Source organism: Anabrus simplex, chromosome 1 (genome assembly GCF_040414725.1).
Source record: "Anabrus simplex isolate iqAnaSimp1 chromosome 1, ASM4041472v1, whole genome shotgun sequence".
Taxonomy (NCBI): Eukaryota; Metazoa; Arthropoda; class Insecta; order Orthoptera; family Tettigoniidae; genus Anabrus; species Anabrus simplex.
The window spans coordinates 1373408145-1373425101 of NC_090265.1; the positions used below are offsets into that span (position 1 = coordinate 1373408145).

Consider the following 16957-nt stretch of genomic DNA (forward strand, 5'->3'; position numbering starts at 1 on the left):
ATTTATAAAGAAAGGGTGACAAAAGGAAACCAGAGAACTACAGACCAATCAGCCTGACCAGTATAGTTTGTAAAATACTGGAGAGTTTAATAGCAAAGTACATCAGAGGGATATGTGATGATAAAAATTGGTTCATGATGAGCCAGTATGGATTTAGAAAGAAATTTTCTTGCGAGGCACAACTGGTGGGATTTCAGCAGGACATATCAGATCAGTTGGATTCAGGAGGCCAGTTAGATTGCATAGCCATAGATCTTTGCAAAGCCTTTGATAGAGTGGAACATGGAATATTATTAAAGAAATTGGAGGGAATAGGACTGGACGTAAGGGTTATACGTTGGATAAGAACATTTCTAAATTCAAGTGTTCAGAAAGTCAAAGTAGGAAATAATATATCACAGGAAGAGAAAGTTTGGAAGGGAATTGCACAGGGTAGTATAATCGGTCCGTTACTTTTCTTAATATATATAAATGATTTAGGGAACAATATAACATCGAAAATTAGATTGTATGTAGATGACATAATTGTTTATAGGGAAATAAATAACATTTAGGATTGCTCAGAATTACAAAGGGACCTTGAGTGTATCCAAGAATGGGTTGAAGAAAATAATATGAAGATTAATGGAGGCAAATCAACTGTTACATCATTTACAAACAGGAGCTTTAAAACTGAATTTGAATATACTTTGGATGAGGTAGTTATCCGTAAAGATGGCAAGTGCGAATACTTAGGTGTGAGATTTGAAAGTAATTTGCACTGGAAGGGTCATGTTGATGACATTGTTGGGAAAGCATACAGATCGTTACATGTCATAATGAGGCTACTTAAAGGATGCAACAAAGAATTAAAAGAAAAAAGTTACTTAAGTATGGTTTGTCCATTATTGGAATATGCAAACAGTGTTTGGGATCCTCACCAAGAATACCTAATAAAAGAACTAGATGGTGTGCAGAGGAAAGCAGCAAGGTTTTTAACAGGGGATTTCCGGAGAAAGAGTAGTGTATCAGAAATGTTAAAGGAACTTGGTTGGGAACCTTTAAGTAAGAGAAGGGAGAAAACTAGACTTATAGGAATATATAGAGCCTATACAGGAGAAGAAGCATGGAGAGATATCCGTGAGAGGCTACAGTTGGAAAATAATTATATTGGTAGAACTGACCACAAGTACAAAATTAGAAGGAATTTTAGCAGAAGCGATTGGAGTAAATTTTCATTCATTGGGAAGGGCGTGAAGGAGTGGAACAGTTTACCAGGGGTAGTGTTTGATCCTTTTCCAAAATCTGTACAGATATTCAAGAAGAGAATAAACAACAACAGAGAAAATAAATGAAATGTTAGAGGGCATTCGACCAGTGCAGGATATTGTAAATAAGAAATGTGTGTGATTAAACTAATTCCATCCCCTGGTCTATGGAGTTTGGACAGCCCAAGTAGGGGACTGCCTGTAGGGGTGAAATACAGTGGGGACTTCGAGGGCCCTGGGACCGCTACGGTAGCTGTGAAGGCCCTTCAGGGACTCTGAAAAGTGTTGGCAAAAGGGGCTCAGGTTAAGACGCAGCAGGTCGTTATGCTACTTAGGTTCCAAAATGGGTAAAATACAAATATGTAAATAAATTCAATGTTAATTTTAATCTTATACCAGTTGTATATTATTATTAGAAGTAATTCCACATACTGTATATGAGTTGACTATGTTTGTAAGATATTATAAGTAGAATTTTGTAAACAATATAAATTTATTAAGGATGATGTGTGTGTTTCATAGAACAAATTATTAGCGTAAATTCCATAATCTTGTATTCTAGGAAAATTTTCTTCGTCTGTTGTTAATTTAAAATTTAGTGCTTGACAATAATGTATTTTAGTGTACCATTTGCCACCGAGGTAGACACCTCATTTGCAAATAAAGAGATTTTGATTTGGTTTTTGATGACACTTTCGTAATTATTAATCAAGAGCTCAATAACCGTGATAATATTTTAAATTTCCTCAACAACCTAGACAAAAATATAAAATTTACCAAGGAAGATGAAATCGATAGATCCTTAAACTTCCTAGATGTCACAGTAACACGTAATAGTGATAACTTTGACTTCCAAATTTATAGAAATCTAAACTACACCACAATAACAATAAAAAATACTTCATTACATCCAAAACGCCATAAACTAGCTACCTTCCATAGTTTAATTTACAGAGCCTTAAAAATCCCTCTATCATATAAGAACCTAAAAGATTAACTCAACTACATAAAAGATTTGGCAAAAATTAATGGGTATAAACCAGGAACAATTAACCATTTAATCAATAAGATAAAGCTAAAATTAAAAAACAAACCTCATCCCTGACAGACCCAAAAAATCCAATTTCATTACTTTCACTTACAACAATCCAGGCATTTACCAGGTTTCGAACCCCCTAAAAAACCAAAACACTTACATAGCCTTTAGAACAGATAACACCATCCAAGGTTATTTTTCAATCAAAACACAGTCCATTCAAATAATAACATTTACTCAGGTTCAGGCATTTACAGACTCACTTGTACTCAATGTGACATCTTGTACATTGGACAGACAGGCCGCAGCATTCACACTAGATACTTAGAACATTATAATACCTCCAAACACAACAAATTTTCAGCTATGAGTTCTCACATGAAAGAAGCAGGTCATCATTTGACTACTATAGATCAAGACCTCACTATTATTGAAAAAGTAGGTAAAGGGAAATTAATGTACGAATTACAAAACATCTATATATTTTTAGACCAATATTACAACAAAACTTCAAACCTTTATGATATTATTGATGTCAAAACCCATTATACGTATTTTACCAAAATTGTTGCAGTCACTAAACCATAAACATTATAAACAATTTAAAATTATTATCTTCCAGAACCCCTCCCATTGTAAGAAACCGAACTCCCTCCCCATCCGCCCCCACAAGCCAACCACATCCAATAGGTTAAAAACTTCATTTTCCCGTATTGAACTGAGATTCACAAATAGAATTAGGGAAGGTTCAACCTTTTCAACACAAAACCTGTTGTATAAGATGTTCATAACATATTATTTATTCTGTTATTAGAACCAATCTCGCCGCTTATTGCGTCATCATCAGCTACAAAAAACACAAATGGGCAAAGTACATATCACAAATATTGCATAAAAGAATCTTGCATGGCTAAATACAAATGATGGACTGCTTTTCTCCTTAAAGGATAGAAGAGAATGAGTAAAATATGATGATATGATTTGACACATAAAAGCGCCGTAGTTTGATGAGTGAGTATTGTGCATAAAATTGGTCTGATGCTTTGAACATAAAAGTCTGAATGTGATAATAAAACGATGTAGTAAAACGATGTAGTAAAATTGTCCACTCTTCTGTTGCTGTTCAATTAAGACACATAAGTCCAGGTCCGATGTTATATGAGGTTGGCAAAACCATCAAAAAGATTTAGTCAAGGCCGGGACACCTGATGTTAAGCGATTGAATAAGGTTGATCTTCTAATTAGTCTCAGCTCAACAAGGGTGGTGAATGTTAAAAGAAAGAAAAGAAAAACTAAGTTAGTGAAATGGAACTCTAAATGGAGTCGTGGCCAAGGATGATAGGATATGGCACTCACCTTGTTCAGCGTGCTGTGTGTGTGGTGTGAGGAGAGTTGTGGACAAGTGAGATGGGTGTGACTGAGGAACGAAGGTAGAATGAGAGGGGTGGAAAGGGGTGGGGGAGGGGGAAGGGGAGAGGAGAAGGGTAGGGAGGCGGAGTTTAAGGCGGATCAGGAGGGCGGAGTGGTAGTGGTGTGGGACGTAAAAGAGTGCTGTGGATAGCGTGAAAGATCCATTTTCCTCCCGTGGTGTTTATACCTCTAAAGACTTCGATTAGGAAGTCAGAAAGGATATTGGATTTTTCTGAAATTTCGTTAAGTTTTAAGTTAGGATTAAAAAATTGGTCTAGGTGAATGAAACAATTCTCCGTAACGTCGAGTAAAGGGCCTTTATTTATGTTTTTGAGAATTTCTAGGTCTTGTTCTATGGTAGTAAAATTATGTTTTAAATCATGTATGTGTTGGCCTATTGCAGAAAATCTATTATATCTGATGGCATTGACGTGTTCTAAGTATCTAACTTTGAAGCTACGCCCGGTCTGTCCGATGTATGAGGAAAAACAGTTATTGCATTGAAAACGGTAAACACCTGACTTTGCGTAAATATCGGATCTGTTTATTGATTTGGAATTGTGAACTATATCTATGTTTCTATTGCTGGTTCTGTACGAAATTTTAATATTGCGTTTCTTGAAAACGTTAGTTACACTGTGTATCTTTTCGTTAAAGGTGAAGGTGGCGAATAGGGCAAGGTTAGGTCTTTCTTTGGCTAATGTTGTCTTTAGTCTATGTTTACATTTGTTAATGATACGTTCTATGAATGAGGTGTTGTATCCGTTGAATTTATCAATGGCACGAATGGTGTTCAATTCCTTCTTTAGGTTTTCCTTGGATAACGGTATTTTTAGTGCACGGTCTACCATACTATAGTAAGTGGCGCATTTATGTGCGTGTAGATTTGTGGAGTCTTTTCTGATAGTAGTCGCTGTTTGGGTTGGTTTTCTGTAGATATTGTATTCTAAAGAAAAAGGAAGTCTCTTAATTGTAAGATCTAAAAAGTTGATTGAGTTATTGGACTCGGATTCTAATGTGAATTTTATATTAGAATATATCTTGTTTAAGTTACTAAGGGTGGTAGCTGCATTAACCGTTCTATCATCTAGAATAACCAGAGTGTCATAGACATATCTAGACCAGAAGTGTATATTTGAGAAAATGTTATTGGTATTAATTGCAGTGTCTTCTAGGAAATCTATGTAAATTTCAGCCAAAATTCCTGAAGCCGGCGACCCCATAGCCAGTCCATCTTGTTGGTAAATACATTTGTTAAATGCGAAATAGTTGTTGTGTATTACGAGTTTTAGGACCTGCATGAAGTCTTGGATCTCTAGTTTACTTAGCCCGCTATATGTTTTTAGGCTTTTTGGTATTATGGGAAACAGTCTTTTGGTGTTGATGCTGGGATACATGTTATTAATGTCGAATGAGTGAAGGGTGTGAAATGGTTGTATTTCAAATTTATTCAGTTTTTCGATTAGTTCAATGGTGTATTTTACGGATTTTTTCGACTGAAATTTATAGTTTTTACTAATAAATTTTTGTATGAATTGGGCCAATTTGTATAATGGGCTAGGTCTATAGTTGATGATGGGGCGTATGAGGACGCCGGTCTTATGGATTTTGGGGAGAGCTTTAGCGGTAGGCAAACCGGGGTTCATATTGATTAATCTCGTTTTTTCTTGTTCTTTAAAAAGGAATGATGTGTTTTTTAAAGTTTGTTTTAGGAGACGTTGGATTTGCTGTGTCGGATCTTTTTTGACTATGGAGAAAGAACCATTATTGAAAGAGCTTTTTGTTTTTTCGAAACATCTGTGTGAGAAGTGTCACCACCAACTGCTCTAAAATTAAACCCTATCTTGTTGTATATATAAATATTACCTGACTACATCAACAGTTGAATTGTACAGTATTCAACTTTCAAATTTTAATGACAAGAGTTCTTATAAAATACCAATACAAAGTACATCAGCCATACAGCATTCTCGATATTCACCTAATACAATTCAATCAACACAAGAACTACAAGAGGATTGAAGAATGAATGCAACGCAACATGAACTCAAATTTTAATAGACGTTTTTAAAATATATGTTACTATGTTTTAATGTGTTTAATGTGCTATATTTTTAGTATCTTATGATGTGGCATATATATTTTAATGTGTTTATGTACTCATGTCCATGCTCAATCAATAGGTTTTAGTTTATTCTAACCATCACCACTTTTAATCAGAGATATTTTAACGCAAAATACTGCAATATATTTTACTTCCATTTTTCATTAGACATCCGGATGCTCTAACGTAACATCTTTGTAATTTTGTCTAATGACTGTAAATTTGTGTGCTAGCTGATGATGGCCAAGATAGGCCGAAACCGGTACTAGTGCAATAATTCATTCACAATAAATGTATTGATCGGTGGAACATTTTTCTTGTCTATTACATTGAATCCAATCAATACGGAATAAGAAACTTATAAATAATAATTTATCCATGAAAACCGTTGTATTGCCTTTATCGGCTTTTGTGATGATAAGATTGTGAACTTTAATTTTCTTCGCGAGTTTAGTAATGTGTTCTCGTTCTTCGAATGTTTTTTATTTGAACTACTATTAGTGGGAGTTGTTTTGTTTTTAGGTTAATGATTTTGTTTAAAGATCGTCTGACATCCAATCGAACGTCGATTAAAGGGCCCTTATATATGTTTTTGAGAATTTCTAGACCTAATTTCAGAAAAATCCAATATCCTTTTTGACTTCCTAATCGAAGTCTTTAGAGGTATAAAAACCATGGGAGGAAAATCGATCTTTCACACTCTCTACAGCTCTCTTTTACGTCCTACACCCCTACCACTCCGCCCTCCTGATCCGCCTTAAACTCCGCTCCCTACCCTTCTCCTCTCCTCTCCCCTTCCCCCTTTTCCACCCCTCTCACTCTACCTTCGTTCCTCAGTCACACCCATCTCACTTGTCACAACTCTCCTCACACCACACACACAGCACGCTGAAAAAGGTGAGTGTCATATCCTATCATCCTTGGCAACGACTCCATTTAGAGTTCCATTTCACTAACTTAGTTTTTCTTTTCTTTCTTTTAACATTCACCACCCTTGTTGAGCTGAGACTAATTAGAAGATCAACCTTATTCAATCGCTTAACATCAGGTGTCCCGGCCTTGACTAAATCTTCTTGATGGTTTTGCCAACCTCATATAATATCGGACCTGGACTTATGTGTCTTAATTGAACAGCAACAGAAGAGTGGACAATTTTACTACATCGTTTTTACTACATCGTTCTATTATCACATTCAGACTTTTATGTTCAAAGCATCAGACCAATTTTATGCACAATGCTCACTCATCAAACTACTACGCTTTTATGTGTCACATCATATCATCATATTTTACTCATTCTCTTCTAGCCTTTAAGGATAAAAGCAGTCCATCATTTGTATTTAGCCATGCAAGATTCTTTTATGCAATATTTGTAATATGTACTTTGCCCATTTCTGAATTTTGTAGCTGATGATGACGCAATAAGCATTGAAACCGGTTCTAATAATAGAATAAATAATATGTTGTGAACATCTTATACAACAGGTTTTGTATTGAAAAGTTTGAACCTTCCCTAATTCTATTTTTGACATCCAATAGCACATAAACTTACCACCCCGCCCAACCTACCCACACCTCCACACACTCCCCCGCCAATTTCACATTGATATAACACTACAAGCGTGTCAGTCATTCAAATGCTACCATGGCAACTAATTAACATTACAATAGTCAAAAAGATAAATGAAATTACACACAACATATTTTCTTCAACTCACCTCATCTTCAACCAAATTAATGTCACAACTGTCAAAGGGGTTAGTAATTTCACACACATTGTTTTTCCTTCGTTCTCTCCTCCTTTAATTCTGTTCCTTAACATTTCACTCTCTTCTTGCTTCAGACATAACACCACAAGCTCTACTCAAACTCACACATTTTCCTTTCGATTTTTAATATAAGAAGCTACAACCACGTCTACCTGCTAATATAAATACAGCTACGTTTTTGACAAGTACTTGTCCTCGCTCCTAAGTGCTTTAAGAAGTTTGCCGTCTTATCTTTTGACATAAGATTTACAACTTACACAGACTTTTATTTTAACCACCACTAAGAGTGACTTTTATCCTAAATATTTTTTTTGCTAGGGGCTTTACGTCGCACCGACACAGATAGGTCTTGTGGCGACGATGGGATAGGAAAGGCCTAGGAGTTGGAAGGAAGCGGCCATGGCCTTAATTAAGGTACAGCCTCAGTATTTGCCTGGTGTGAAAATGGGAAACCACGGAAAACCATTTTCAGGGCTGCCGATAGTGGGATTCGAACCTACTATCTCCCGGATGCTATCCTAAATATTAAGCTATTATAAGCTCCTTTCGCCATCTCCAGTATAAGGCACCATATTTACCAGATTTCATTTCAACGCAGCAATTTACGTATTCAATTTGAACTTTTAACTCACTACTTGTTACCAGATTTAAAAAGAGGACTTTCATAAAAAAATACAATAAGGACTAAATATAGGAGTAAGTCATAAGAGTACTTATAACTACTATCTTCCACTTGCTAGTCTTTTTTAGACATTTGTACCTACAACAGTATGCTCTTATTTATATTTTAGACCTTCATTAGAAAGTACGAATAAGAACAATCAGGAGCCTGATTTTTCATTCTTTCAGGTATGAGATTTTTAGGCTAATGATGCCCTAATTATGGGCAAAACATGTCCCTGTAACTAATATGTTAAGATCTATTTCTTAAATTTAAATAAAAAACTCTTATGTATTGAATCGGTGGAATTTATAATCTAGTATTATATTATTTCTTTGACTTTAAGTACATTTCAATACAGACCATAACATGAGATTTGTAACATGTAATATACCACTTAGTCGAGCACCTCGTCTCCTTTCTCCCAGATCTTCCCAACCCAAACTTTGCAACATTTTTGTAACGCTACTCTTTTGTCGGAAATCACCCAGAACAAATTGAGCTGGTTTTCTTTGGATTTTTCCAGTTCTTGAATCCTGGTTAGGGTCCCATACACTGGAACCGTATTCTAGTTGGGGTCTTACCAGAGACCTATATACCGTCTTCTTTACATCGTTACTACAACCCTTAAATACCCTCGTAACCATGTGCAGAGATCTGTACCCTTTATTTACAATCATATTTACGTGATTACCCCAATGAAAATTTTTCCTTATATTAACACCTACGTACTTACAATGATCCCCAAAAGGAACTTTCAACCCATCAACGCAGTAAGTAAAACTGAGAAGACTTTTCCTATTTGTGAAACTCACAACCTGACCCCGTTTATCATCATACAATTGCCTACTGTCCATCTCACAACATTATCAAGGTCATTTGGAGTTGCTCACAATCTTGTAACTTATTTATTACTCTGTAAGAATAACATCATCTGCAAAAAGTCATACCTCCGATTCCACTTTACATACATATCATTGATCTATATAAGAAAGCATAAAGGTCCAATAATACTGCCTTGAGGAATTTCCCTCTTAATTATTACAGGGACAGATAAAGCTTCGCCTACTCTAACTCTCATAGGACATAAACTTAATGGTATTTGATCCGTATGGAAACAGGAACGCCCGTAATTCAGTTTATCGGAGAGCATGAGAAACGACAAGGTGTGTACGGCCCATGCTAAGAGAGTGAGAGAGAAGGGTAGTGAAAAAAAAATTATGATTAAGTGGATCCTTCAGTTTATTCAATAGATATGCAAAGAATTATGTCACCTTTTACAGCTGAATCGTAGAGTTTTCCTTGAAGGCGTGGAGGGGACGTCGTCCTGCGGCGTCTGCGTCGTCTTGCGGTCGACGTCGGCGTTGTCTTCCGTCGTTGGTGTTTTCTCTGTATTAGTGTTGATGGCGACTCGAACCTGAGGCAGGAACGAGGAAATGTGGAGCTTCCGCATCGGACGCCATGGGACTCTGGTGTGACACCTCTCTAAGGCGAAGCACACCGAAATAGCTCCCACAGTCAATGATGTTGAAAGCACTTTAGCAGCAAGGATAAAGTCAGAGTCACAGTTCCATGAGAATAATATGGAAGGAATTATCGTATTTGGAATAATAAACAAACGAAAACAATCTAGGACCTTCCGAGGTGCAGTGATTAGGCACTTCACAAAGAAAATTAAATTCACCGGGTACAGTCTCTGCACTGTACACCATGAGCACAATATTCACACACTTGTTGAAATAAACGACAGTCCAAGTTCTGTTACGTCGTAATTTTCAGATGATTATCACTGGCACTTAAGATCATACGTGATTCTGAACAGGTTATGATGGGAATTGGCATGGTCCCTCGGAAAGAAATGACGATACCGTATTCCACAAGTTAATACTTTCTTTAAGAGGAAATGTTGGCACAGTTTTATTACGAACACAGTTCCGAAAAATGGATGGACACAGTCTTTAAATGAAATGAAGGTCGGCACAGTTTTATTACGAACACAGTTCAATGGATAGACACAGTCTTTAAATGAAATGAAGGCTGGCACAGTTTCATTACGAACACAGTTCCGAAAAATGGATAGACACAGTCTTTAAATGAAATGAAGGCTGGCACAGTTTTAATACGAACACAGTTCAATGGATAGACACAGTCTTTAAATGAAATGAAGGTCGGCACAGTTCTATTACGAACACAGTTCAATGGATAGACACAGTCTTTAAATGAAATGAAGGCTGGCACAGTTTTATTACGAACACAGTTCAATGGATAGACACAGTCATTAAACGAAATGAAGGACGGCACAGTTCTATTACGAACACAGTTCAATGGATAGACACAATCTTTAAATGAAATGAAGGCTGGCACAGTTTTATTACGAACACAGTTCAATGGATAGACACAGTCTTTAAATGAAATGAAGGCTGTCACAGTTTTATGTTAGAAACGTTATCGCTGTTTTCACACAGTCTTTAAATGAAATCAAGGTTGGCACAGTTTATGCTAGAAACACAGTCTTTAAATGAAATCAAGGTGGGCACAGTTTATGCTAGAAACATTCATAGTCCACAAACGAAATATAATCGCCCAGTCGTACAGACTGATAAAACGAAATTACGTTTTTGTTCATGCACAAAGTTCAAGCCCACGGAGAAGGCTTCCAACACTAACGTTTCCGAACTCAAGTACACAGCCGGACTGAGTGACGAATTATATCGCGACGTGCTTACTTGCACACACACACTGAACTCACGGCTTACTGCCGACTCCTCTCACTCTCTCTGCCTACGGCACACTGCAGCTGCACACACTGCACACTGCCCACACTGCACACTTTCTGCTTTACCCCAGGCTGGCGATTCGCTTATATTACCGAAGGTCGGTGGGCGTGGCTACACATGTGGGCCCCAAGAAAATTTTATATCTTGGCCATCTTTACACCGATTGACATGAAATTTCGGCTAGCAGCGTTCATTATTCCTGCCTGCAAGGTGACGTTATTGAAATATTGACATCACATTTCGTTCATGCTGCAATGCTATGGAACACGAAAGAACCTTCTGCGTGACGTCGCTTGACCTTGGCCGGTGTTCTAGAATAGCGCGAGCTTGCTTGCAGTTCCCACAATGCCTGTGCGCTCGGCGCAAGTTTTAAATGCTTACGGCCGGGTGTTAGCGAGTTCCTCTTAATAAATGAATGAAACGTGAATGCTCGTAGGGCATTCCCGTTTCGGTATTGAACTGTGATCACAATAATATAACATGCAATGTTTACATTAGGTACATTCTTAATCTTGGTTGTGAACATAGTTCATTTATTTCCTTTTAATGTCATTTGAGTTTGTGCTTTTGTTTTTAGTCATTTGATGTATTTGTACAATTTTAAGTTATGGCTAATGATGGCCTTGTCAAGGCCGAAACTAGTTCCAACCATGATTAAGAATGTGATAGAAACATTGCATGTTATAGTATTGAAAAGTGGGACCATAAAAACATAAGTTTAATTATTATTTTACTCTAATTCTCTGAATTCTATTTTCTAGAACGGTAGCCCCTCATTCAACTTTGGAACAGGAAACAGAATGGCCACAGTATTATTCTATGTAAGTATAATCACATGTTATTTAAAGGTAGTTGTAATCAGTTTATAAGACTTTCTTGATGCAGTATATTTTTTCCTTTAAAAAATTTTCATGGAATATTATATTTCCAAGATGGAGAGTAGTTGAAGAAGTTGCCACACTATTAAATTTTTTGAAACAGTTTTAATATTTGTGACTTAACTGAGTTAGATTCCACACTGTCTTGGACATATACTCTCCCCACCTTCTCCACCTCCTCTAAGTCGGTCACCCAACCAGATTCCCTGAATGCAGCGATTCCCAACCTTCTGTTGTTCACGAAACACAATTCTGTGTAGTGAGTTCCTGCAGCACACTAATGTATGAGATGGTGAAAATGTTGGAGACCTGGGCTTACATGCACACTTCTTGCCTTCTGCAGGCATTTGTTTGTAGAATTGCAGTCATGTTGTGATATATTGTGATGTTACAGTAAAATGAAAATGTTAAAAGTCCACCTTTTCAATACAATGAATGTTTATTGATGTGAGTATATATCACATAACGTTTAAAGAAGATTGGTACTAGTTTCGACGCTCATTGCACGTCATCAACAGTCAGCGAATCAATTTAGCAAAATACAACTTATCAAATAGCAATATACAGTATAACACATGATAGCACCTACAAGACAAACGTTAAACTATGACTAGTTAAAATATAAAACACATGACAGCAAATACAAGGACTAATGTTAAAAGTTAAATTGTGATAAGTTAAAACAATGGAAGCAAATCAGAGAAGGAAACAAAATTGTTAAGGTATGATACAACACCATCTAAAACACATGACAGCAGCTATAAAGTCACTGTTAGATTATAACCAGTTGAAATAATGTGGTGCGTCTGACCGTGAAATATAAAAGTTTTTGAGAAGGTATCTCAGTTTTTGAGTCTCGATAAACAAAAGAATAGTCCAGCTTGAGGTGCATAGATCATAAAGTAACATTATGTTATCAGTGGGAAGAATAAACCTTGTTCGCTTAAGTTGCAGTATTTAACAGACTTAATTCAGGTGGTCCTTCCCTGCGAACCATGTGACCTTGCTGCGGTGGGGAGGCTTGCGTCTCCCAATGAAGAAAATAGCCGAGCCGCAGGTGCAACGATATCAGATGGGTATCTGTTGAGAGACCAGACTAAGGAATGGTTCATCGAAAGGGGGGTAGCAGCCTTTGGGAATTTGCAAGGGTGACAATCTAGATGATTGACTGATATGGCCTTGTAATAACACTCAACATGGCTTAGCTGTGTTAATACTGCTACACGGCTGAAAGCAACGGGAATCTACAGCCCTAACTAACTCCCAAGGACTTGCAGCTCTCTCTTTATATGAATGATGGCTTCCTCCCGGGTAAAATATTCCAGTGGTAAACTAGTCCCCAAATCGCATCTCCGTGTGGGGACTACACGAGAGGGGGCGATCATCAGGAAGATGGATACTGACATTCTGCGAGTCGGAGCGTGGAATGTTAGAAGTTTGAATCGTTGTGGTAGGTTAGAGAATCTGAAAAGGGAGATGGATAGACTAAAGTTAGATGTAGTTGGTATAAGTGAAGTACATTGGCAGGAAGAACAGGATTTTTGGTCAGGCGACTACCGAATTATCAACACAATACCAAACGGGTAATGCAGGAGTTGGTTTAAAAATGAACAAGAATATAGGGCAGCGAGTAAGCTACTACGACCAGCATAGTGAAAGAATTATTGTCGTCAAGATAGACACCAAACCAATGCCCACCAAAATAGTGCAGGTCTATATGCCTACTAGTTCAGCAGATGATGAGGGAATCGAAAGAATATCAATCAATCACTACTGATTTACATTTAGGGCAGTCGCCCACGTGGCACATTCCCTATATGTTGCTTTCCTAGCATTTTCTTAAATGATTGCCAAGAAAATGGAAATTTATTGAACATCTCCGTTGGTAAGTTATTCCAATCCCTATCTCCCCTTCCTATAAACGAATATTTGCCCCAATTGGTCCTCTTGAATTCCAACTTTATCTTCATAATGTGATCTTTCCTACTTTTAAAGACACCATCCAAACTTATTCGTCTGCTGATGTCCTCCCACACCATCTCTCCACTGACAGTTCGGAACATACCACTTAGTCGAGCAGCTCGTTTCCTTTCTCCCAAGTCTTCCCAGCCCAAACTCTGCAACATTTTTGTAACGCTACTCTATTGTCGGAAATCGCCCAGAACAAATCGAGCTGCTTTTCTTTGAATTTTTTCCAGTTCCTCAATCAAGTAATCCTGGAAAGGGTCCCATACACTGGAACCATACTCTAGTTGGGGTCTCACCTGAGACAAATATGCTCTCTCCTTTACATCCTTACTACAGCCCCTAAATACTCTCATAACCATGTGCAGAGATCTGTACCCTTTATTTACAATCGTATTTATGTGATTACCCCAATGAAGATCTTTCCTTATATTAGTACCTAGGTATTTACAATGATCCCCAAAGGGAACTTTCACCCCAACAATGCAGTAATTAAAACTGAGAGGACTTTTCCTATTTGTGAAACTCACAACCTGACTTTTATCCACGATTATAATCATACCATTGCCTACAGTCCATCTGACAACATTATCAAGGTCATTTTGCAGTTGCTCACAATCTTGTAACTTCTTTATTACTCTGTAAGAATAACATCATCTGCGAAAAGCCTTATCTTTGATTCCACTTCTTTACACATATCATTGATATATATAAGAAAATATAATGGTCCAATAATAGTGCCTTGAGGAATTCCCCTCTTAATTATTACAGGGACACCTACTCTAATTCTCTGAGTTCTATTTTCTAGAAACAGAGCCACCCATTCAGTCACTGTTTTGTCAAGTCCAATTGCACTCATTTTTGCCAGTAGTCTCCCATGATCTACCCTATCAAATGCCTTAGATAAGTCAATCGCAATACAGTCCAACTGACCTCCTGAATCCAGGATATCTGCTATATCTTGCTGGAATTCTACAAGTTGGGCTTCAGTGGAATAACCTTTCCTAAACCCAAACTGCCTTCTATCAAACCATTTATTCATTTTGCAAACATGTCTTACATAATCAGAAAGAATGCTTTCCCAAAGCTTACATACAACGCATGTCAAACTGACTGGCCTGTAATTTTCAGCTTTATGTCTATCACCCTTTTCTTTATATACAGGGGCTACTGTTGCAACTCTCCATTCATTTGGTAAAGTTCCTTCATGCAAACAAAAATCAAACAAGTACTTCAGATATGGTACTATATCCCAACCCATTGTCTTTAGTATATCCCCCGAAACTTCATCAATTCCAGCTGCTTTTCTAGTTTTCAACTTTTGTATCTTACTGTAAATGTCATTGCTGTCATAGGTAAAATTTAGTACTTCTTTTGTTTAAGTCACCTCCTCTATCTGGACATTATCCTTGTAACCAACAATCTTTACATACTGATGCCTGAATACTTCTGCCTTTTTAAGATCCTTCCATACACACTCCCCTTGTTCATTAATTATTCCTGGAATGCCCTTCCTGGAACCTGTTTCTGCCTTGAAGTACCTATACATAATCTTCCATTTTTCACTAAAATTAGTGTGGCCACCAATTATGCTTGCCATCATCCTTAGCTGACTTCTTTGCTAGATTCAATTTCCTAGTTAGTTCCTTCAATTTCTCCTTACTTCCACAGCCATTTCTAACTCTATTTCTTTCCAACCTGCACCTTCTTCTTAGTCTCTTTATTTCCCTGTTATAATATAGTGGATCTTTACCATTCCTTACCACCTTTGTAGGTACAAACCTATTTTCACATTCCTCAACAATTGCTTTAAACCCATCCCAGAGTCTGTTTACATTTTTATTTACCGTTTTCCACCGATCATAGTTACTTATTAAAAACTCCCTCATGGCTGTTTTATCAGCCATATAGTACTTCCTAACAGTCCTAATTTTAATCTCTTCCTTTCTTTCACATTTATTTTTTATTACCACAAAAACAGCTTCGTGATCACTAATACCTTCTATTACTGTTTCTCTATAGAGCTCATCGGGTTTTACCAGCACCACATCCAGAATATTGTTCTCTCTAGTTGGTTCCATCACTTTCTGAATCAGGTGCCCTTCCCATATGAACTTATTTGCCATTTGTTGGTCATGCTTCCTGTCGTTTGCATTACCTTCCCAATTGACATTTTGTAAATTAGATCACCCGCTACGATCACGTTCCTTTCCTTATTGTTTTCCACATAGCTAATTATCTTATCAAATAATTCTGAATCAGCATCTTCGCTACCCTTTCCCGGTCTGTACACTCCAAAGTCATCTAGTTGCCTATTATCTTTACAAATGAGCCTTACCTCTAGAATTTCGTGCTTGTCATCTTTAACTTTTTCATAGCTTACACATTCTTCTTTCACGTGAATGAATACTCCCCCTCATACCATTCCTATCCTTTCTCTAAGAGATAGAAGTTTAATACAATATGTAAAAGGTGACGAGAATCTAATTGTGATGGGAGACTCGAATGCAGTGGTAGGTCAAGGAAGAGAAGGTAATACAGTAGGAGAATTCGGATTGGGACAAAGGAAAGAAAGAGGAAGTGGGCTGGTTGAATTTTGCATCGATCATAATTTAGTCCTTGTCAATACTTAGTTCAAATACTACAAATGACGGCTGTATACGTGGATGAGGCCTGGAGACATGGGAAGGTATCAAATAGACTTCATTATGATTCAGCAGAGATTCAGAAACCAGGTGTTGGATTGCAAAACTTTCCCAGGAGCAGACGTGGACTCTGACCACAACTTGTTGGTCATGAAATACCATCTGAAGTTGAAGAAATTGAAGAAAGGAATGCAAAAAATGGGATCTAGACAAGTTGAAAGAAAAGAATGTGAGGGATTGTTTCAAGGAATATGTTGCACAAGGGCTAAATGAAAAGGCTGAAGGAAACACAATAGTACAATAGAAGAAGAGTGGACAGTCATGAAAAATGAAGAAATGTTAGGAAGGAAGAAAAGATCAACAAAGTATCAGTGGATAACTCAGGAGATACAAGACCTGATTGATAAACGACTAAAATACAAGAATACTATAATAGAAGACAGCAGAGAAGAATACAGACAATTA

At 37.2% G+C, this 16957-nt stretch overlaps 1 protein-coding gene across 1 annotated transcript in view; it reads left to right on the forward strand.

Moving 5' to 3' along the window:
* Nucleotides 1-16957, forward strand: part of LOC136859314 (prolyl 4-hydroxylase subunit alpha-1-like) — a 618020-nt gene that overhangs the window by 438830 nt on the left and 162233 nt on the right. Inside the window, exons 13-14 of the mRNA XM_068225775.1 lie at nucleotides 3566-3579; nucleotides 11774-11825. Of these exons, the coding sequence (XP_068081876.1) occupies nucleotides 3566-3579; nucleotides 11774-11825 (66 nt within the window). The remainder of the gene's footprint in view (nucleotides 1-3565; nucleotides 3580-11773; nucleotides 11826-16957) is intronic.